At 52.3% G+C, this 22939-nt stretch overlaps 3 protein-coding genes across 3 annotated transcripts; 1 reads left to right on the forward strand and 2 right to left on the reverse strand.

Annotated features, from left to right (window-relative positions):
- Positions 1 to 433: 433 nt before the first annotated feature.
- On the reverse strand, positions 434 to 3775 carry LOC120654655 (DEAD-box ATP-dependent RNA helicase 35A-like). The gene is made up of 2 exons (XM_039932269.1): positions 2620 to 3775; positions 434 to 1625 (listed from the first exon to the last, which is right to left on the reverse strand). The coding sequence occupies exons 1-2, from the start codon at positions 3609 to 3611 to the stop codon at positions 761 to 763; spliced, it is 1857 nt and encodes a 618-aa protein (XP_039788203.1). The 5' UTR covers positions 3612 to 3775; the 3' UTR covers positions 434 to 760.
- A 5171-nt stretch (positions 3776 to 8946) lies between these two features.
- On the reverse strand, positions 8947 to 10332 carry LOC120653906 (myristoylated alanine-rich C-kinase substrate-like). The gene has a single exon (XM_039931577.1). It carries the CDS (start codon positions 10313 to 10315, stop codon positions 9242 to 9244), a length of 1074 nt encoding a protein of 357 aa, XP_039787511.1. The 5' UTR covers positions 10316 to 10332; the 3' UTR covers positions 8947 to 9241.
- A 3174-nt stretch (positions 10333 to 13506) lies between these two features.
- Positions 13507 to 22365, forward strand: LOC120654656 (apoptosis-inducing factor homolog B-like). The gene is made up of 4 exons (XM_039932270.1): positions 13507 to 13788; positions 14252 to 14508; positions 14594 to 15045; positions 21784 to 22365. Exons 1-4 carry the CDS (start codon positions 13679 to 13681, stop codon positions 22039 to 22041), a joined length of 1077 nt encoding a protein of 358 aa, XP_039788204.1. The 5' UTR covers positions 13507 to 13678; the 3' UTR covers positions 22042 to 22365.
- Positions 22366 to 22939: the final 574 nt, after the last annotated feature.

The raw sequence follows: 22939 nt of genomic DNA on the forward strand, positions 1-22939 counted from the left end.
AGTACCCATCAAGCACGAAGGAGCACATCAGCTCATGCGGTACGGTGTAATTGTACGGTATATACGCCCAGTACTCCACTATACCGCTAAAAAGATTTTGAGATTACAAAGTTCGAAGAGAAAGGGAGCATTGAACATAATCTATACTGGCTTCACAGTGTAAACACCAAAGCCAGTTTGGAAGGAAACCATCATCCATGTGTCACGCGTCCTGAACCACTTAACAGTAAAAGCTCAGCTTACATCAACCGGGGTTCATGCGCTTGGGCCTTGGCGGCTCCTTCCTCTTCCTGTTCATCAGTCCACACTTCACCAGCACAACACACAGTCGAGATCAGAACAACATATATCAAAGAGGCCCACCGCTACCAGTATGATTTTTTATAGGTAAAAGAAAAGGAGAGGACAAAGATTAATTAAAAGATCACACACATTAGACATGGAACATACCAAATGTATTGGCTCACGGAAAGAGGTTAAACTGGTGCATATAAAGAAATTACTTTAAGAAACATATGCCACAAAACAGTTCTCTTCCAGTTACATTTTACAAGAGGGTTATCTTCTTCTACAAGCTTATCCTGCCTAGCAAGCAGCATGATATCCAGCATATCGTAAATTTGGTCGTGCAAACTGTCTTCCCTCAATGATGAGGCAGGTGCCTCGGCTAGCTTTATATGGTCATAAGGATAACATGATTGAGCTCGAGTTGCCACATCTTAGCTTCTAAGTACCATACACAAGCACCAACCTAGAGCAATCATATTTCTCCTCTGTAGCCCCCGCCACCAAAGTAGTCTTTCCTCGAGCCTGCAATTGCCATGGACTTCTGGTGCTCAAGCTTCGGACAGTCACCAACACGATGACCAAGCCCACCACAATATGCACATCCCTTGACACCACTCTCCTTGGCAATTATTTCCTCATCCTCCAATGGGTCATTGAGCTCTGCCAACACCGGTGGAATCCTCTGCTTTGCCTCCTTCAGCAGGTGCTTGAGATCGAGAAGCGTGGTCTCGGTTTGGTTCTTGTTGATGAAGGTAGTTGCTATGCCAGTCTTACCACATCGACCTGTTCGACCGATTCGGTGGACATAGTTCTCTATTTCAGCAGGCATGTCGTAGTTGATGACATGCTGGATGTCAGGGAAATCAAGACCCTTTGATGCAACATCAGTAGCCACCAGAACATCCTTCTTCCCAGACTTGAAGGAGTCAATTGCATTCTGTCTTTCCTCTTGATCTTTTCCTCCATGGATCGCAACAGCCTCCACTCCCTTTAGAAGAAGGTACTCATGGATGTAGTCGACATCAGCCTTGTTTTCACAGAAGATGAGAACAGGCGGTGGAGTCTTTTGGAGGCATTCAAGGAGGTATATAATTCTGGCATCTTCCTTGACATACTCGACTTCTTGAATGACATCAAGATTTGCTGCTCCAGCTCTCCCCACATTGACAGTAACTGGTTTCACAAGGGCATTCTTCGCAAAATTTTGAATCTTCTGGGGCATAGTAGCAGAAAAAAGAAGGGTCTGCCTTTGATACTTGAAATGGTCAAAAACCTCCTTGATGTCATCCTCAAATCCCAAATCAACCAGCCTATCTGCTTCATCTAAGGTTAAGTACCTGTACAGAGCACGAAAGGGACATTAAGTAACTTGAAACAATGTGCAAATGCTGGTAGAACGGTAGGAACCCTCAAGAGATGCAGAGAGATTGCTTAGTTCATGCTATATACACTCCAACCAAACTGGCTATTTTCAATCAAGCAAACTCTGAACTGAAAACATAGTTCTGAAACACGCAAAATTGACTAAGCAGGGACCTAATTTGCTTGTTAGATTACTCAGTTGGAAGAAACAAATTAGCTAAAGACAAATAATTCAGGCTAAAATCTGAAATCTGGTCATAGTGACCGGACTGTCGGTTAAGAAACTAAGATGGTTACTGCAAAACTTCATAAAAATCATTGCTAAACTAGATGCATCATTTTACAATAACAACTAGTACATGAAAATTGCAACATAAATACTTCAAACACTCCATTTTCAAGGTAACATTTTTACTAAAAGAAAACATAACTTCACTTTACTTCAATAAATTATTGTAAATCGGATTAATAATAAATTAGAAATGCTGACTGGGTGCAAATTTTTGCTCCTATGAGAGCATATGCTACCCTTTCTTTAGAATAGGGTGCAAATTTTTGCTACTTTGTGCTACTCCTTTTGCAAGAGATATTTGTTGCATCCAACATGCACCATGTCCTACATGACATGATATGATATGCGATGGCACATTATATACTCTGGTACAAGTAAACCAAACGAAACAAATTGAGTAGTCACTCCATAGCCTTGTACTGCCATGACCACACTCAGCATGCAGGTTTTGTGTGTGTGTGTGTGTGTGTGTGTGTGTAGCTTTTTCAACTTATCAGACACAGGGCTCATGAAAAGAATGTCCAAGCTAAATTTAATCTCAGTCACTACTGGTTATAACTTATAACAGAATATTTTTTGTTCAGATATTCACATCCACAAACAGCTAAGCAGCTAACATTAATATATCCAACAGTTAGCTACCGAAACAATTTTCTGATGCAAAATCAAATACTCACCTGCAGTTATCGAGATTCATCTTTTTCTTGGCAAGCAAATCCTTGAGCCGGCCAGGCGTTGCCACCACAATGTGCACGCCCTTCTTCAACACATCCAGCTGCGTCCTCATATCCACACCCCCAATGCAAAGCAGAGGCCTTATCTCCGGGTACCCAGCGTCCTTGAGTGGAAGGAGGAACTCCTCAATCACATCATAGGTCTGCTTGGCCAGCTCCCGCGATGGGCAGATGATCATCCCAAACGGGCCCTCCCCAGGCACAATCGGCATCAATATCTCCTCCTGCAGCGCCACCATGATAAGCGGCAGCACGAACACCAGAGTCTTCCCCGACCCCGTGAAGGCGATGCCGATCATGTCGCGCCCGGAGAGAACCACGGGCAGCCCCTGCACCTGGATGGGCGTGGGCTGGACGATGCCCCTCTCGCGCAGCTTCCGGAGCATGGGCTCCGGGAGGCGGAGGTCGCGGAAGTCCCGCGCGGGCGGCGGTACGTCGTTGCCGTCGACGATGATGTGCCACTTGCGGCGGAGCTCGTTGGCCTTGGCGAGCGGCATGCGGCGGAGGCGGATGGGCGGCTTCCACCCGGTCTCGATCGGATCCTTGTAGACGATGCCCTTGGCGATCTCGCGGACGGACCTGAGGGACTTGCCGTCGGAGAGGTTGTCGATCACCTCCTTCTCCTGCTGGATGCGCTGCTCCGTGGCGGTCACCTCCGGGGCCGCGCGCTTGAGCTGCGTGGCCTTGACGAGGAGGCTGGGCTTGGCGGCGGCGTCGGGGGCGGAGGGCTGCGGCGCCGGCGGCAGGGGCGGGGGAGGCGGCAGCGGGAGGGAGGAGGCTGCGGCGGATGACGGCGCCGGCTTGGAGAGGCGGAGCTGGCGGAGGCGCTCCGCCTCCATGGCCCGGCGCTTGGCCACCGGGATGTACTCCTCGTAGTTGTCGTCCTCGTCGGAATTCGCCGCCACCGCCACCGAGGCGGCCGCGGTGGCGGCCATCGCCGGGCGAGGTTGGGTAGGCTTGGCCGCTTGGACGGAGCGGTGGATTTGGGGAATTGGAGGAATTGAGCAGATCGGGTCCTGTCGGGGGTGTATTCGGTCTCGCGTGCGGGGAGGAGGAGAGAGTTTTTTTTTTAATATGTGGCGGAGGTGGAGAGAGTTGAGTCGGTGGAGGCCCACTAGGGATTAGGCCCAGCCAACAAATAGTAAGGCACGGCTCCGTCCAACTAAGGGCCCACATTGGTTCCGCTCTAACAAGCAGAAATCCTATATATCTTCCGCAAGATTTTTTCTTCTCCACCTTTCAGTGTTTGAGATTCGTGCAAATTACCTCATCTGTTGGATCTTTTCCACCCTAACCTTCTTCCTCCTTGTGCTCCCTTCCTCGTCACGCGCTGCCGCCGCCCTCGCATGTCCGTCTGCCCGCCCTGCGCCACGCGCTGCATGCTGCTACTGCTGCTCGCCGCGCTCTGCGTGTTGCTGCTCGCGCCGCGTGTTGCTGCTTCTCGCCGCCTCGTGCCGCGTGCTGCTGCGTGTGTGGCCGCGGCTGCTTGCGGCTGCCTGCTGCGGCGTGCGGCTACTGCCGCTGCAGTGACAGTTCAGGTTTTAGGAACTAGAAACACCCTTTTAAAATATTATTTTTGTGTTAATGTTCGTTTAAAAATTTAAACTATATTTGTCATAGCAAGGGTATTTTTGTAATTTTTGAAAAATGCAGGGTCCTTTTCACCAAAATAGTTTTAAACCGGGAGTAATTTCAAATTTTGGGAAGGGTTAAAGTGCATAAATTGTTTTTCACTTTAGACCTCGGTAAAAAGGAATTTTTTTAAGCTTAGGGTGACTTAGTTAATTTCAAAATTAAAGTTGTGTTTATTTGAATTTGAAAGATTTGACGGATTTCAAAATAATTTCAAATATGTAACTCTTTTGAACTTGGGTCTGAAAGCAAAGTTGTAGAACTTTTTAAAACCTACAATTTTCATTTTAGGCGTTTTTCCATTTGAGTCCTAGGTTAGCGGGAAAAATGACTTTACAGTGGGCCCCCTAGGTTTTTGAATAATTATAATCTGGTCCCTGTTTTTCCCTCTCCTCTCTACCGAGCAGAGCAGCGTCGCCCGCCGCTCATGGCCGGCCATTCCGCCGCGCCAGCTGCCCTCCCGCCGCTTTCCTCGCGTCGCGTGGCACCTCCACAACCCGCTGGTCCCACCTCCCCTCGTGCTGCCCTCCTCCCCTGCTCGACACGACGCGCACCATGCGCGCGCCGCCTCCATCTCGCCGGCCACGCGTGGCAAGCGCCTGTGGAGCGCCTAATCTCCCTTCTCTCTCGCGCAGGAGCACCCGCGGGACTCTCTCTTCCCATTCCGCGCCCCATACCCCGTCCTCTCTGTTCCTCCCTACTCGCTCACCCGAGCCGCCGCCGCCCTCTGCTTCATCTCCGGCGAAGCCCCGCCGTGGAGACACCACCTCCCGCCTCCTGTACCCCAAGCCGAACCCTTTAATCGAACACTCATCATCTCACGAAGCTCTCAAGCCGGTCTAATCGACTGGAAAACCGCCGGAGCACCCTTGCCGGAGTTCCACCCCTCGCCGCCGCTTCTGCTCGCGTCGAGCTCCCCGCTCCACCGCAGCTCCTCCTCACCTGAGCCTCGCCATAGCTTAGCCTCCACCCAAGGAACCTCACCGGCCAGTCCTTTGCCCTTCCTGGGCACCGGAACCCCCTCGTCGCTAGTTTCCCCCTCCGCCGCCGCCATTGTCACGCCGACAAGCCACCACCGGCCATCCCAGCTCCAACCAAAGCCACCTACGGGTTCCTCTCGACGCCGTGGTGCTTCTCCACCACTTTCCCCCAAACTCCGGTGAGCCCCCTTGCCGGATTTTGGCCGGCCGAGCCGCCCCTGTCCTTCCCCAGCCGGCCAAGGGCCTCGGGTTGAAAGAAACAAAACCCCTGGGGGTTATTTGAATAGGCCTAGACTCAGTTGAATAGTGCCACCAAGGACTCCTTTGTAATTTTTGCAGTGAACTTCGAAATTCCATAGAAATTCATAGGAAATTCATAAAAATATAAAGTTTAATGTTTTGGAGTCCTTGAGAGTAGCTCTTTGCAGTAGAATCAAAATATGGTGTGTGTTTGTTGCAAGTTTTTGTTGTATAAATGGTTTTGTGTCACTAGGTAAATAAATACTAGATGTTTTATCTTTTTCTTAACTGATGATTGAAGCCATGTCTTGCAGTGAAACTTTTATGGTGGTTTGTTCTTGTAACACTAGTATTTCTATAAAAATTTCCTGGTCAGTTCTCATGTGTAACTATTTGTTTGATTTAATCCTTGTTTAGTAGACTTTAATTATGATAAATAGTTTGTTCTGATGTTAAATCATTAAAATATTTCTTAGTGATCTTTTTGAATAGCTTAGCTTGTAAATAAAGTTTGAGCCCCAGTTTATTACTACAACAGGAGCTAAAAATAAATCTTGCTAATTTAATGTATGTTTTGTTTATTTTCTCATAATTATTTCTCTGTAGATAAAATCATGAAAAATTCAAAGTAGCTAAGTCATATCTTCTTCAACCTGCTGTTAAATTTTGAGCTTCTGTTTTGCTTTAGTTTAACTGTAATTAAATCTTGTTCTAGGTGTGGTCTGAATGGTTGTTTTGTTATGAATATTTGGCTACAGGTTTTAGCATGAAATTTGCAGGATAGCTTTTTCTGTTTACCTTCTATTCAAAGTAATTTTTTTTATTTTATTACTGAATGTGCACTGAGTGACTAATTTGTTAGCCAACCATAGTTTGCTTGCTATAGGAAACCACTCCCACTTGTTTATGATGTTAATATAACTTTCTTGTTCTGTTGATCATGATGCCTTGTGTAGTTAGAATTGTTATTTAACTACTCTATAAACGATTTGCTCGTGTGTGTTTATAATACTGTTCTTACATTACATATAGATACGACTGCTTTGTCGGACGGGACGTACGAGCTGATCCCGGAGTCTGACGGAGGTGATCTCGAAGCTCAAGTGAACACTGCTAAACTAACTGAAGCCCCGGACCAAAGTTCGGAAGAGCCTAGAGCTAAAATAGTTAGCAACTTCCGAGAAGGCAAGCCCCGGACATAACCAATATTTCAAATTATTATCATTTACTGTTATTATTTACTTGTGCATTTACAGTTCTTAGGATTTGAATTGAAACCCTAGATGCGTGATCCTAGGAACCTATGTACTGAACACTAGACTTGAGTTCGACTACTTGCTAAGCTTATAGGACCGGTAAAAGTCGAGTGATTGCCTGTCACTCGCGAGCTTTATAGGAATTGTTTGTTTACTTTCTGTTATCAATATAAGGACGACAGACGGGGTCGTGTTCGATATCATGACCTTTGGTGAGACCCGTCTGTGTTGATGAACTTGCTAAGGTCGCGGTGTGTGGTAGTGCTGGTTAAGTTTTTGAACGTACTAGCCACGTGCCGTAAATATGGTACGCGGTAAGACTAGTAACCGATTGGACCGGGGAGTGGATATACCTGACACTCTCTCTTAGAGATAGGTTTTATTTATGTTTATGTTGCGCAACACTGCGGCTGCAGGGAGGAAGTTGGTGCCCTGTAGTCGGGGAGAGTGTTCCTATCCACAAGCCGGAAAGAAAGGCAAACTGTTGTTTGGAAACGACCCGATGGTGTTCCAAACGTGTGTGTTAGGTTTGCCTGACCAGGTTAAGAAATTCGATTCGAATCATCTGCTTCTCACAGTTTTGGACTGCTTGATCTCTTTGCCACACAGAGTAATAAGAGCAACATTACTATGATTAATCTTGATGCTTGCTTAAAGATCTACCATGGTTGATTAGTAGTTGCTTACATAGAATGGTTAATCTACTAGAATCTTGAAAGCTAAAATTTGAAAGTAAGGATCTACTCTTTATTGCTTTTCAGCAAAAGAAAAATCAGAGCCTCACAAACCCTGCATAGTCTAGCTAAGGTGGGCTTAGTATACCCGTTGACAGTTAAGTCTTGCTGAGTATTAGAATACTCAGCCTTGCTGTTGGAAATCTTTTCAGGTATGAGTTTTGAGGAGCAGATCGCTAGCTTGACCTATCCATGCTCTTTGCCTCCTGGCTGGTCCGTAGAGTGGGTTCCGTCTTCGGCCGGCAATGACTTTGACGAGTGATACCATGCTTGGGCTAGCTTGGTACCATTTTGCGACGTGTTGTAGCCGTCGTGTTTTATCTTCCGCTGTTTAAACTCTGAACTTATAGTTATGGTTTGTATAACTGTTTTACCAAAGTTGGTTTTGTAATAATGGTTTGAACTAGTTTGTAATTATTATTATGCCTTTGTTGTAAAATTTGTGGTTGTAACATCTCTGCACTCGCCTTCGTGCGGGGTATACTTGTTCGATCCGAAAACCGGTGGTTGTATCGGGACGTTACCCGACAGACCAAGGATTGTTCCGTTTGAAGTGCGTTTGAGCTAGTGTTGCTTTTTTTGTGATGCCCTGCGCACTTGAGCCGGGATAATTCAGGTGGTTCTGCCATAGCTGCGGGGCGCCGCGTGCTGCTGCGGGGCCGCGGCTGCTTGCTGCTGCGGCTTGCTGCGGCGTGCGGCTGCTGCTGCGTGGTACTCTGCTAGCGTGCGCTGCTGCCGTGTGCCGTTGTGTGCTGCTCTGCTGGCACGCGCTGCTGCCGCCGCTTTGCTGCCGCGCTGGGGCTGCTAGGCCCGGTCCCTTGCTCCGCCGCCGCCGCGGGGCCGCCCGCGCCACCTCCGGTGCTCTTCCCTACGCCGGCACCAGAGAAGACAATTGAAAAGAAAAAATGTTGATCTAGTTTTTGCCAAATGTTGAATCTATTTTTTTTCATATGTTGAAATAGTTCATAAAAATGTTGAAGATAGTTTGTAGAAATGTTGAATCTAATTTAGACCTAGTAGGCTTTATAGATAGATAGCTTATTCATCTTGCGGAAGATATATAGGAGCCCGGCCGGGCGGCTTCCAGAGAGAGAAGGTAAGCTTAAATCACCATGATGAATCTAGCGAAAGAATAACTTTTTTTACATTATGAATTTATACATAATACCTTTATGTTCCCATGGTCACACATAAAAAAATTGACATGTAAAAATCCTACGCGTCATACATTTATAACTGGGGAGAGTATTTCTAAGGAAGAAAAATGCTTGGAGATCTGTAACGAGAGGCAGGAGGGTAAGGTTTTTTTCTTCTTTTTTTTGCCTTGATCATTGTCAATGGGAGTTAGAAACTGATGTTCAGGTAGGTTTGGGAATTCAATCGTAATGGACAATTTTCAGCAAACACACACATGCTTTCAGGGAAGACTAAACCGATGAAATATAATTATACGAAGAATTTTGGCAAAAATGTAACACCGGTCTTCTTCCTCCTTACAAAATACTCCTCCGTAACACGACGAGCTCCATGATGACATGACACTAGACGTAGTGGCGACCACAGATTAACCGGGGGTTAATTAGTAGTAGCAGAGATTAACGAGCGCCGTGCACGACGGCGGCCGGCGGCTGGCCGGGAAGGTTATAATTAATCAAGGCAAAAGACACGACGAGGCGCGGAGGGGCGATGCGTCGCCGCCGCTGCGGGGCGGGGTTGGCTGGCTTCAGGCCGACCGGCGGCAGTGCTGCCGCGGCGTGGCGGCGGCGTCCCTGTTGCTGTCCATGACGGTCTCGAAGGCGCCGACGAGCGCCCGGACCCGGCTGCACTGGCGCATCTCCAGCAGCTTGCTGCGGGCCTCCTCGATCACGTCGTTGCTGCGCGGCGTCGCCTCCCGCCGCCGCGGCTGCTCCGACTCCGCCCGCGCCTCCATCGCCGTCCTCACCCGGCTGCCCTGGAACTTCCTCGCCGCCCCCTTCTTCTCGCCCTGCTCCTCCTCGTGCTTCCTGATCGCCTCCTTCACCACCGCCACGAACTTGTCCGCAACCTCCTCCGCCGCGGTGGCGACGGGCTCCGGCGCCGGTGCGGGTGCCGCTCCTTTCTTGGGGGACTCCACCTCCTCCGTGGCGGCGGCGGCGGCGGCAGTCTCCTTCTCCTTCTCCTTGTCCTCTTCCGCCGGCGCCGTCTTCGCGTCGCGCCCATCCTCTGCCGGCGCCGTCTTCGCCCCGCAATCATCCTCCGCCACGACCGGCGGCGGCGCGTGATGGTTCGTCTCGTGTATGATCTTCTCCGGGACGACGTCGGGGTGGTCGTGGCGCTCCTCCTGCTGCTGCTGCAGCTGTTGCACACCGGCCGCGGCGTCGCCGTTGCCATCGCTGCGGGCGAGCTCGGCGGCGGCACCACCACCACCACCACCTAGGTTCACGGCGCACGCCGTGTCGGAGACCTTGCTGGTGGGCGACGAACCGCGCTCCTCGCCGGCGAGGTCCTTGCTCCTCACGCGGCGCGACCTGCTGGAGCGGAACGCGCGGGCAGCGCGCTGCATGAGCCTCCTGGGCGACCACTGCGACGCGTAGTACGCCGCCATGGCCGCCGCCGGCGTGGTCGGCTTGGACTTGGCCTTGCCGGGCGTGGACGGCGGCGAGCCGGCGCCGGGCTTGACCGCGTGGGACGCCGCCGACGACAGCCCGGAGGGCGTGGTGGGCAGGGAGGCGGGGTGGTGCGCCGGGTTGGAGCTGAACGGCGACGGCGGGTCGCCGAGCTCGCTCGCGCACCGCGGCAGGGACCGCGACGGCGCCATGGCCGCCTGCTTTCCAGGGACCTGCAGACAATGCCAGGAAGATCCGTGTCGTGATGGAGATCAACTACAACAAAAATCCCCTATATATATATATGGTTGCAACCAGGAGAGGGATATCTCGTGCATGATCTATGCAAAAGAGTCCAGCACTCCAGCGAGATCAAGAATTCACCATCCCCTTGTCCAAGGACTCGTAAAACTTTTGACTTGATCTTCAAGGTATAAATCAAACTTAACATAAACACGATGCATATCTAGGGATGTTAATTAGTGACCCTTAGGTGCATCTCCAACCCTCTTTAGTTCAAAATTTATAATATTTTTTCAAAATTAGATCTCATTTCGAAAAATTAGAATAAAATTTTGAACTAAAGAAAGTTGGAGGTGCATCTAAGGGTCTCCAATTTACACCCCTACACATATCCACAACATATTCAGATAGGATAAAAAGTGTTTCCTTTTCCATACATGGTATAAATAAAAGTACTACTAAACTCCACATGAAAAATAGAAACCGAGATCAATCACCTCGAGCTTGACCTTCATGCTGCAGGCGCGAAGTTGAGGATCACAGGACTGGCTCTGCATGATGGGGCGGCACTAGGCTGAAGAAGGAAGAGGGCAGAGGGCCATGTGAAGCCCTCGCAGATGGGCAAGGCTCGGGAGGCGACGGTGGTCGCAGGGGTGGCCAGCCAGCCCAGGCCAGGCAGCGGGGGGAGGGAGAAGTCGCCGAGGAGATCGCAACGGCCGGGCTTAAGACGAGAGGCGGCCGCGCACGTGGCGGCGTCGCCGGCCGCTCTCGAGCCCCGCCGAGAATTGCACGGTCCGGAGGGGAGGTAGGTAGCGGCGGTTAATTCGGTTGCTCACCGGCTATCTTTGACCGCCAGGCACGCCCAGCCACGACCCGGTTCCATGCGTGATCCCGAAGAAAAATCATGCAAAAAAAGATTGTTTTTTTTGCTAACATCACAGATATTCGCAAAGAAATATTTTTTCAATAAATAAACAAAAGGAGCCCAGAAAATTAAATTTTGGGTCGAAGGCAAAGGATTCCTTTCGACTAATTTTCTTTTATCGAGATTCCTTTCTTCTTGATATATAAAGCTGACAAATTTAAAAGGCATAATTGCCAATGACACCCATGAACTTTGCTCTAAGGGTTATTTTGGTCCCTAAACTATCAAATAGGCCATTTAGGTCCCTCAAATTTTTATTTTGGAACAAAATGGTCCGTAAGCTAACTTGGCATCATTTGAATGAGTCAGCATGATAAATTAGTAGTTTTTTCACCTTTGATTCATCCTGCCTATTTATGATGGTTGTGTACTGGGCATTATTTATTATTGTATATAATATTTTTGTTGTGACTCATCGACATAGATATCTTGCATACTATCAAATCCATGTAAAGTATTATTTATAATTGGATGAAACAAGAGTTAAATGAGTTATTATAACATCTTGACTCATCCAAAAACAACTAAAACTGACATGACATGAATATATGGCATGCCACATCTGCTCAAGAATCATTTTGATCCAATGTGAAAAGTTGAAGAATTTAGGTGGACTGTTTGATACTTCAGGGATCATAGTGACCCTTGGACTAAAGTTGAGGGACGTATTTAGCTATTTTGCCAATTTAAAAAGAGATATTCACGCATTCACACCCAACAAACGCAGTTTTCTGCCGGCACGTCTCGTTCGGCCGGCGACTAGGCGAGGGTGGGGCTGCCATGGAGCTCCACCGCCCCCATCTCGGCCGTCGAGTCGCCAGCGGACGGCGGGATGGGGATGGCCACCCGGTTTTTTTTGGGTTAATTGGATTCATATCATTACAATTTTTCAAGTTTTCTGATCTGCCATTATAATTCACCTATTTCGAATGATGCCATTACAATTATTATCTTCTCTGAGACATGCCATTTTATACGTATTTGATGCTCTTAGACCATACAACAGACCAACATATTTTTGTATAGCCTGAAATGCCCCTGCGACAAGCTGACTAATATGTGGGTCCGACCTGTCATCTTCTTCCTCCTTCCCCTCCCCTCCTTTAGCGCCGGCGACTCCTCTCTGCCCCCTCCTCTTCTCTAACACCGGTGACTCCTCCCCCTCCCCTCCCCACCCCCTCTCTTCTGCGCCCCCACCCACCCACCCCCATCTCTCCGCGGCGGCAGTGCGGCGCAGCATCGCTGGCGGCACAGAGGTGCGGCGTGGCATAGGCCTCACAGGCATGGCGGCGCGTGTGCGGGGCGGTGGCGCGTTCAGGGCATGGCGGTGCCGGCGTCGAAGCGCGGCACGACAGCGCTGGCATGACGCGCAGGTGGACCCTCATCGCCGCCGCGTCTCTCTTTGCCACGGCTGCGTTCCTCGCCTTGCCGCCCCATATCCTCCATTGCCGCGAAATTGAGCTCCCGCTATGTGGCACTAGCACGTCTGCACATGGACGCAATGAGCGTGGCTGGACGGAGACGAGTGCACGGCATGGCCGCGAGCGGCGCGGAGTACGGCGAGCGCAGAGCCTGCAACTTGCTGATGCTGCAAGCTTCGTCTTTCTCACGTGATTCACGCCGTCCAGAATCCGTCCCATGCTCGAGTTTGTGCGTTGATTTGTGCTTCGATCTGGACAGCAGGACTTCGATTTGAACTTTAGGCACAATGATTGTTCCCTTCAATTTGTATTGCCGGCGGATTTGCCCCTAACCTTGCAGCGGCCGCCGCCTTGAGGTTGCAGTGGCCCCGCCCCTTGAGCCTGACGCTGCAGCAGCACCCCTTGAGCTAGTGCATGGCCTAAGTGACGGCCATCGGAGCCGGGAGGGGAAGGCGTGGGGGAGAGGAGCTCGGGAGACTGGGAGGGGCTGGGGTTCTGGAGCAGGCTCGGTGGCGTCCGGCCATGACCGGCGGCGACTGTGACGAGATGAAGAAGAGCAGAGGAAACAAGAAGTGACGGATGAAGGGATGACATGTGGGGCTCTAATGTCAATGAGTGGAGAGAGAGGATTATAGCATGGGTATTTTGATCTATACGATAATACAGATGTCTGTATGTGGGTCCAAAGTCGTCAAAAATGTATAAAATGGTATATTGGAGAGTTAAAACGAATTGTAATGATATTATTCGGAATAGATGAATTATAGTGGTAGAACTCAGAAATTGCAAATTTGTAATGGCATAGATCCAATTAACCCTTCCACCAGCTTCAGCTTGGCAGATCCAGCCGGAACCCGCAAGGCCTCCATCTTAATCCCACTCGAGCTTGATTAACTAGCGCTAAACCGGGGGCGTGAGCTGCAGTTAGCTGGCGGGGGAGCTGTCAGCTGGTGGGGGGCACCGGCGCGAGCGAGAACTGGGAAGCGATGGCGGCAGCCGCGGGGAAAGCCAGGGTGGTGGTGGTCGGCGGCGGCGTCGCCGGCTCCCTCCTCGCCAAGACCATGCAGGGCCACGCCGACGTTTTCCTCGTCGACCCGTAAGCCTCGGCTCCGCGCCTCCGCCCCTCCCCGCTATTCTGTCAGTTTGTCCCCCGCCCTTTCCGCGCAGACCTCATGCTTGAGGAAATGCCAGGCGGCCGTCTGGTGCTTGCTATCGCGTGTGTCCGAGCGGATGAGGCTGTGTGATTCGGCGGCTTGATTTTTCCCCTGCTGACTCTTGATGCAAACAGTCTGACAGACCTGAATGGTGCTTGAGAATCCGGTGGAACGAAATGGGACGCTTTTGAGTAATTCTGTTGTAATGGATAAATCTTCCTGGTTCCAGATTAGCTATGCGTTACAGAAAACGTAGGGATGTAACAAGTACACTGAATTCTGATGAACACCTGTTCTCTGCACTGATCACAAATTGTCTTAATGCCCTGATGTTGATGCTTTGTCAGCTAGTTCATAATCGCTCATATGTTCCTTAATAATTTGTACTATTCCTTCTAATCACAGGAAGGAGTACCTGGAGATCCCCTGGGCTGAACTGAGGTCAATGGTTGAGCCATCTTTCGCTGAGAGATCATTGATCTATCACAAAGATTACCTCACCGATGCAACCATCGTGACATCTTCTGCAGTCAGTATCACTAATGATGCTGTCCTGACAGCTGACGGCCAATCTCTTCCATATGATTATCTCGTCATAGCGACAGGCCATGCTGTTACTTCTCCTGGCAGCAGAGCTGAGAGGATAAAAGAATTCCAGAGAGGTAACTGCAGTCAAGCCACATACTGAAAAACAGTTTTGCCGCCTTCCATAACCTACGTATACTTTGTTTTGTATGCTTGCTACAGATAATGGGAAGATAGAATCATCAGGCTCTATACTGATAATTGGGGGTGGACCAACTGGTGTTGAACTAGCTGGAGAGATTGTGGTAGACTATCCGGACAAGAAGGTGACCCTTATCCATAGAGGACCACGTCTAGTCGAATTCATTGGAGATAAGGCATCAAAGAAGACTCTTGATTGGCTGACTTCAAAGAAGGTTGATGTGCTTCTTCAGCAATCAGTTGACTTGGGTTCATTATCGGATACCGAAAAGGTGTACAAAACATCAGGTGGAGAAACAATAAGTGCTGATTGCCATTTTGTATGCATTGGCAAGCCACTGAGTTCATCGTGGCTACATGACACCATCCTTAAGGAATCTTTGGATAACAAAGGGAGGGTAATGGTGGAGAAGGACCTACGAGTGAAAGGTTATAACAACATTTTTGCAATTGGTGACATCACAGATATTCCTGTAAGTCTACACTTTGAACTTATTGTTCTCCTTTTTGCGACTGTTGTTTTCTTCATATTGATTCCTCTTGTTTTTTTGGACCAGCATGAATTGGATTATTTCCCTATAATAGCAATCACTGAATCACTCAAATTTATGCAAACTGAACATTCTGAATGATTTTGTATTTGTGTAGACTAATTACTCTCAATGTTTCACACCAGCAAAAATTGAAAATTTGTATACAGCAAGTGTTGGTTGGCCTGAATGCAGTAATATCAATGCTTTGCAAAGAATGAGTATTCTGCATTAGGGCGTGCCTTTGTACACTGATATGTAGTTGCAAGCAGTAGTTCACTTCTTTTGCCTTTTGACTGTTGGTGTATATTGAGCCCATGTGTATAGAGGCCCATCTAGAGGCCCATGTATAGGAATTATATATACCCACCCTTCTAGGGTTGGAGGAATACAAGCAATTATTCTCTCCATATGGTATCATTAGTCTAGGATTCCTCTCTCTCCTCTCTCCACCCTCCAGCCCGCCGCCGCCACCGGCCCCTCCTCCTCCCCTCTCCTCCTTCCCCTCCCTCTCTTTCCTTCCTTCCCCTCTCTCTGCGCCGGCGCCATAGCCTTCCGCTCGGCCTACCAGGCCTGCCGCCTCTCTGGTTCTGCTCGATCCCGAGCAGGACGGGGCCGCCGCCGCCGGCAGGGGCCTGGGGGCCGCCGGATCCGCCGCCCACGGGGCCGCTGCCCCCGGATCCGCCGCCGCCTGGCGCCTGCCGCGTGCGCCATACACCGCCGCAGCCCTGGCGGCCCTTGCGCCCCTCCCTGATCCCGCTGCCGCCGCTGCTGGCGATGCAGATGGGGCAGGGGACGTGGCCGCGGCCGCGGACGCGGAGGGCCCCGCCCTGCTGCCTGTGCTGCTGCTGCCTGGGCCGCCCGCGCCGGCGCCTGATGCTGCTGCAGCTGCCGCCGCGCAGGCCGCTGCCGCCCACCGCGCCGCCGTCGATCCGGACGTCCTGCGGGCCGCGGCACAGCTGCTGCAGGCCGCGGGCGCCGATCCGGCCACCCTGCAGGCCGCGCTGCCGCTGCTGCAGGATCCCGCCGCCGCCGCTGTCGCTGCGAGCAAGCGGCCCGCTACCGACGCCGCGCCTGATGCCGCATGGACCGGGCTCGGGATGTCGCCCGCGGATGCGCCGCTCTCCGCCGCAGCCCTCCGCGGGCAGCAGGCCGACGCCGCTCTCGCCGCGGCCCTCCTCGCCGCCAAGTCAAAGGCTTCGGCTGCCCAGGAGCGGGTCCGCGTGGCTGCCCTCGCCTGGAAGAGCGAGCGCGCCGCGGCCAACGCCTCCGCTCACCGGGTCGTCGAGGCGGAGCACTTCCTCCACGTCTCCTCCGGCCAGCTGCCCGTGGACCCCGAGCCCGGTGCCTCTTCCTCCCGCCAGGCCCCGCCCGCTGGATCTGGAGCCCGGTACGACCCGACCGACCCCATGGTCGCCTAGCTCCACCTCTAGGCCGCCGGCGTCCAGAACATCAGGGCCCTGGTCACCGTCCTCCTCGACCCGACGTCCTCCTCCTACGGACGCTGGCGGGACCAGGTTCTGCTCGCCCTTCGCCGCTACGTCCTTGACGACCACGTCCTCCTTGACACGCCGATCGAGGTGCGGGACGCGGTGTGGCTGCGCCTCGACAGCGTCGCCATGTCCTGGATCTTCGGGACCATCTCCCTGGATCTTCAGGACCTCGTCAGGACCCACGGCGGCACCGCGCGGCAGGCCTGGGTGGCGCTCGAGGGGCAGGTCCTCGGCAACGCCGAGTACCGCGCCCTCCAGCTCGACGCCACCTTCCGCACCTTCCAGCAGGGGGACCTCTCCGTTGGTGAGTTCTGCCGGAGGATGAAGGGCATGGCCGATGCTCTTCACGACCTCGGGTGTCCCGTCTCCGATCGGGTGTTGGTGCTTAATGTCCTGCAGGGCCTGAGCAGCAGCTACGACCACCTGAAGAGCTGGATCGCCCGCCAGAGGCCCTTCCCCTCCTTCCTGCAGGTCCGGGACGACCTTGCCCTCGAGGAGATCACCAGGGGTCTCGCGTCCAGATCGTCCTCGCCCACCCCCACCGTGCTCGTCGCTGCTCCTCCGCCGCTCCTGCCACCTCGCTCCTTGGTGCTGCTCCAGCCGGGCAGACCGGAGGGGGGGCGTGGACGTCGCCGGCGGGGGGGGGGGGGGGGGGGGGGGGTGGTGGTGGTCCTGCTACTGGGAGTACCGGTACCGATGGGGGCCGTCGAGGCACGCTGGCTCCGGCTCCCGCTCCCGCTCCTGCCCCTGCCCTTGGAGGTACGCCCTGGCCATCCTTCAGCAACTCATGGTCAGGGCGCATCTCGATGTGGCCGTTCCAGGGTTCGGGAGGGGGGCCTCGTCCTCAGCTCCAGCCGGCGGCCATGTTCACTGGTGCCGCTCCCCTCTTCGCGCCATCCTGGACCCCGCCCGCTCAGCCCAGCCAGCAGCCGACCTGGCCTGGGGGGTGGGACCAGGCCTCTCTAGCGTAGTCCTTCAGTACCATGTGACTGATGCCGCCAGTCAGCACCGAGTGGATCGCCGACTCGGGTCCCTCGTTCCACACCACTCCTGATGCCGGTATCCTCTCTTCTGTCCGACCCCCACACCCTTCTTGTCCTTCTTTTATCATGGTTGGTGATGGGTCTTGCCTTCCTGTCACCACCGTGAGTTCTGCTCCTCGTCTTCCTAATGTTCTTGTTGCTCCTCAAATGGTTCACAACCTTCTTTCTATTCGCCAGTTTACTGCTGACAACTCATGTTCTATCGAATTTGACTCCTCTGGTCTTACTGTGAAGGATTCGGCTTCCCGGCGTCCGCTCCTCCGATGTGACAGCCCGGGGCCTCTTTACACTCTTCGGCTTCCTGCTTCCGCTGCCTCGCCTTCGGCTTCTTCGTCTACTGCTTTTGCCGTGACGCTTTCTTCCACCACCTGGCACCGCCGGCTTGGTCACCCCAGCCGCGACGTTTTGGCTCAGCTCAGCTGTAGTACCGATGTTCCATGTACTAGGGCCCCTGCTGAGCACCTTTGTCATACGTGCCAGTTAGGTCGTCATGTTAGACTTCCGTTTTCTTCTTCTTCGCATGCTGCGCATGTTTTTGATCTGATTCACTGTGACATGTGGACATCTCCTGTACTCAGCATGTCTGGCTATAAATATTATCTGGTCATTGTTGATGATTTTTCTCATTACTCTTGGACTTTCCCTTTGCGCGCCAAGTCTGAGACCTTCCCCACCCTCCTCCACATCTTTGCCTGGGTGTCCACTCAGTTCGGCCTCACCGTTAAGGCCGTCCAGTGTGACAGTGTGACAACGGGCGAGAATTCGATAACTCTACCTCCCGGTCCCTTTTCCTGTCTCGGGGTGTTCAGCTGCGTATGTCTTGTCCGTATACCTCTGCTTAGAACGGCAAGGCTGAGCGGATGATTCGCACGACGAACGACGTCGTGCGCACCCTTCTGATCCAGGCTTCTCTGTCCCCGCGCTTCTGGGCGGAGAGCCTCCACACCGCCACCTACCTGCTCAACCGCCTTCCGTCCACTGCTTCTCCTGCTCCCACTCCACACCACGCTCTCTTCGGTACCCCTCCTCGCTACGACCATCTTCGGGTCTTCGGGTGTGCGTGTTACCCTAACACCTCCGCCACCGCTTCTCACAAGCTGGCGCCCCGCTTGACTCGTTGTGTGTTCCTCGGGTACTCCCCGGACCACAAGGGGTACCGATGCTTTGACCTCACCTCTCGCCGCGTTATAATCTCCCGACACGTCGTCTTTGACGAGTCGGATTTCCCCTACTCCACCTCCTCCACATCTTCTCCTGACCTCGAGTTGGAGTCTCTGTTTTCGACTGACCCGGTGGTTCAGCCACCGTTATCTGTTTGTCCTTTTCCTGCAGGTTTTCCCGGCACACCGGCACCACTTTCGGTGATCCCTGCTGCGCCTTGCGCGGCCCCGGTGCCCGCGGTCGCGCCACGCGCGGGCCCCGAACCTCCGGTTGTGCCGCACGCGGACCCGGTGTCTCCCGCTGCGCCACGCGCGGCCTCGGTGCCTTCCCCTGCACCTGCGCGGTACGCTCAGCCGGTGCAGGTGTACCGGCGTCGCTCGGCGCCGACCCCGGCGCCGTAGCGGTACGCTGAGCCGGTGCAGGTGTACCGGCGTCGTTCGGCGTCGACACCAGCGCCGCCTCCTGCTCCGGAGGCTCCTGCGACGCCGACACCGGAGCCGTCGCCGCCGCCGCCTCCTCCGGCTCCCTCTCGAGCCGAGCCGGAGGTGTACCACCCGCCAGTCATCCATCGGGATCATCGGCATATCCATCCCATGGTGACTCGGCGGATGGCGTCTAAGGCCACGACTCTCTCCGCCACCGAGGGAGAGCTGCGGGTCTCTCCAGTACCCTCCTCTGTCCGCGACGCCTTGGCGGATCCTCACTGGCGTCGCGCGATGGAAGAGGAGTACGCGGCTCTTCTTGCCAACCAGACGTGAGACCTCGTGCCGCGTCCGTCTGGTTGCAATGTACTGACTGGCAAGTGGATCTGGACGCACAAGCGTCAGGTTGATGGCACACGGTAGCGCTACAAGGCTCGCTGGGTTCTCCGAGGGTTCACTCAGCGGCCTGGTGTGGACTATGATGAGACCTTCAACCCAGTCGTGAAGCCCGCTACGGTGCGCACGGTCCTCTCGCTTGCGCTCTCGCGCTCTTGGCCTGTGCACCAGCTGGACGTGAAGAATGCGTTTCTTCACGGCACTCTGTCAAAGACTGTCTACTGCTCTCAGCCAGCGGGATTTGTTGACTCGAGTCGTCCGGATATGGTCTGCCGGCTCAACAAGTCTCTCTATGGACTGAAGTAGGCTCCTCGGGCTTGGTACTCTCGGTTCGCCACGTTCATGCTGACATTGGGGTTCACCGAGGCCAAGTCTGACACGTCTCTCTTCGTCTACCGCCGTGGGGATGAGGCCGCATATGTGCTGCTCTATGTCGATGATATTGTGCTCACAGCCTCCAGTCAGCAGTTGCTTCAGTGTCATCTCCTCTTTGCAGCAGGAGTTCGCTATGAAGGATCTTGGTCAGCTCCACCACTTCTTGGGCGTCGCTGTTGAGTCTCGCCCGTCTGGTTTTCTCCTTCACCACCGGCAGTACGCACTTGATATCCTGGAGCGGGCTGGGATGACTGATTGCAAGCCATGCTCCACTCCTGTCGACACTCAGGCGAAGCTGTCTGCTGATCTGGATGATCCGGTGGCTGATCCTACTGCCTACCGGAGTCTGCCCGGCGCGTTGTAGTACCTCACCTTCACCAGGCCGAACCTCACCTACGCTGTCCAGCAGGTCTGTCTCCATATGCATGATCCCCGGGAGTCACACCTTGCTGCGCTGAAGCGTCTACTCCGCTACGTTCGTGGCACAGTGGACCTCGGCCTGGTGCTTCACCGCTCGTCCTCTGCTGAGCTGGTGGTCTACACCGACGCTGACTGGGCTGGCTACCCGGACACTCGTCGCTCCACCTCCGGCTACGCCGTCTTCCTGGGAGGCAACCTGGTCTCCTGGTCGTCCAAGCGGCAGCCGGTTGTCTCCCGCTCCAGTGCTGAGGCGGAGTACCGGGCTGTCGCTAACGGCGTGGTGGAGGCGTCCTGGCTACTACAGCTCTTGGCAGAGCTCCACAGCCTGCTCGCCAAGAGCATGCTCGTCTACTGCGATAACGTCAGCACCGTGTATCTCTCCACCAACCCCGTCCAGCATCAGCAGACGAAGCATGTGTTGATTGACCTGCACTTAGTGCGCGACAGAGTCGCCATCGGCGATGTTCGGGTACTCCATGTCCCGACTACCTCCCAGTTTGCTGACATCTTTACCAAGGGGCTGCCCTCCTCGACCTTCTCGGAGTTTCGCTCCAGCCTCAACGTAGCCGGTGGCTAGTTGTGGCTGCGGGGGGGTGGGGGGGGTATTTGCCATTTGTACTCTCTTCTTGTCCAGTCTTGAACACCGCTGCGCCGGTTGTTCAGACTGCGGGGGGTGTTGGCTTTCTCGTTGTCCAGTCTTGAACACCGCTGTGTCGGTAGTTCAGACTGCCGGGGGGGTGGTGTATATTGAGCCCATGTGTATAGAGGCCCATGTATAGGAATTATATATACCCACCCTTCTAGGGTTGGAGGAATATAAGCAATTATTCTCTCCATCATTGACACACACTGCTTTTTACGTAACCTGAAGTCCTGAACCATTTTCTTCATTGTATCCGTTAAAGTTTTCTGTTATTTTGGGAACTGTTCATTTCATCATAATTTAACTATCCTTTAACAATCATGACAATGGGATGACTCTGTCCACAAAGGTCACTGCTACAAGAAAGTCATCAACTTATTCCATTTACACCCATGGCCATACACCACCTTATGAATTGAGTAATCCACGATAAATTTGTTCTTGGAGGTTGGTAGTTTTTCTGCTAAAAGATATTAAAGTTCTCATTGCCCTACTATTAAAGGTGTTCCTTAATTATGTTGCTGTGGGGAGAAACTTGTCCGTATAGTGGATAGTGATTACCGATCATTACAATTCATGTCCCTTCATTTTTATATTGTCCATGCCTCCGTGGAGCATCCTTGGTTAAGAAAACAGGGGCCATAGAGCATTATCAATTTTTAATCTAGGAAATGGTGACTTTATCCAAAAACTATGAATTATTGAAACTAATGTCTATTAATGTTCAGGAAATCAAACAAGGGTACCTCGCCCAGAAGCATGCGCTACTGGTGGCAAAGAACCTGAAACTACTGATCAAGGGTTCACCAAACACCAAATTGGCAACTTACAGCACTGGCCGTCCGTTGGCACTGGTCTCTCTTGGAAGGAACGAAGGGGTGGCTCAGTTACCATTCCTGACAATCAGTGGGTGCTTACCAGGCAAGATCAAGTCCCGGGATCTATTCGTAGGCAAGACAAGGAAGCAGATGGGCCTGAATGGTTGACTTCATCCATGGAAGCATGAAAATGAAACTGCCTGTGCCCTGGTTTTCAGACAAGGAAACGGAGTTTCTTCAAATAAAGATTGTGCTGTGCTGATATGCCCTATATTTGTGCAAATGTGATGTTGTGGTTGCCTGAATGGTGGTGAACAAAGTGTGTTGTGTACACGACTGAATGGTAATGAACAAAGTGTATGCCATGCACATGTATTTTTATGAAAGAAAGTTACGTATATGTATACAAGGACCCTTTTGGTCCAATACAATGTCATGTTCAAACAATGAGCACATTTGTTTGCTGGCAAAAAGCTAGTATGGATTCTCTTTGCTTGTCGTCAATGCAATGCCAGCAATGGCAATTTGATGCCTATGGGGCATGTGGGTGGAGATTGGAGAAGATCCATGTCCCTGTCAGGGGCAGTGCCCATTAAAAGGCGCTCCTGGCCCCAAACTGGATGTAATAGAATGGTGCTTTCTCCAGAAAAAGAAAAAGAGAAGGCTGGGGAGCCTGCCTGACAGTGTCATGCACTGCTGAGACATGAGAAAAACATTTTGGTGAATTCCTTTTTTTGGTAGCATATGTCCTGTCTTCCTCGAGCCATCAAGTATTTGAGTGAGACATGTCACTCTATGCATGGCCAATCCATTTGCCATTTGGTCTGGTCCTACTCATTTGGGTCTGGTGCAGGCTACTATATATGTGATATGTAATGGTAGGTAAGCTGGTACTGCATCACTGCTCATCCATTTCACTTGGTTTCTGAAGCTTTGACTTTCGCGGTTTTCCCTATGCTAATTCACTTGTAATATCTGCGTTAGTTGGAAAATGACGGGAATGCTTGGATCCTTATCGCACCTGAGCCATGCCTAATCAGCCATTCTCTGAGAAGTATTGTAACTG

The sequence above is a fragment of the Panicum virgatum genome, chromosome 1N (genome assembly GCF_016808335.1).
Source record: "Panicum virgatum strain AP13 chromosome 1N, P.virgatum_v5, whole genome shotgun sequence".
In the NCBI taxonomy this organism is placed as follows: Eukaryota; Viridiplantae; Streptophyta; class Magnoliopsida; order Poales; family Poaceae; genus Panicum; species Panicum virgatum.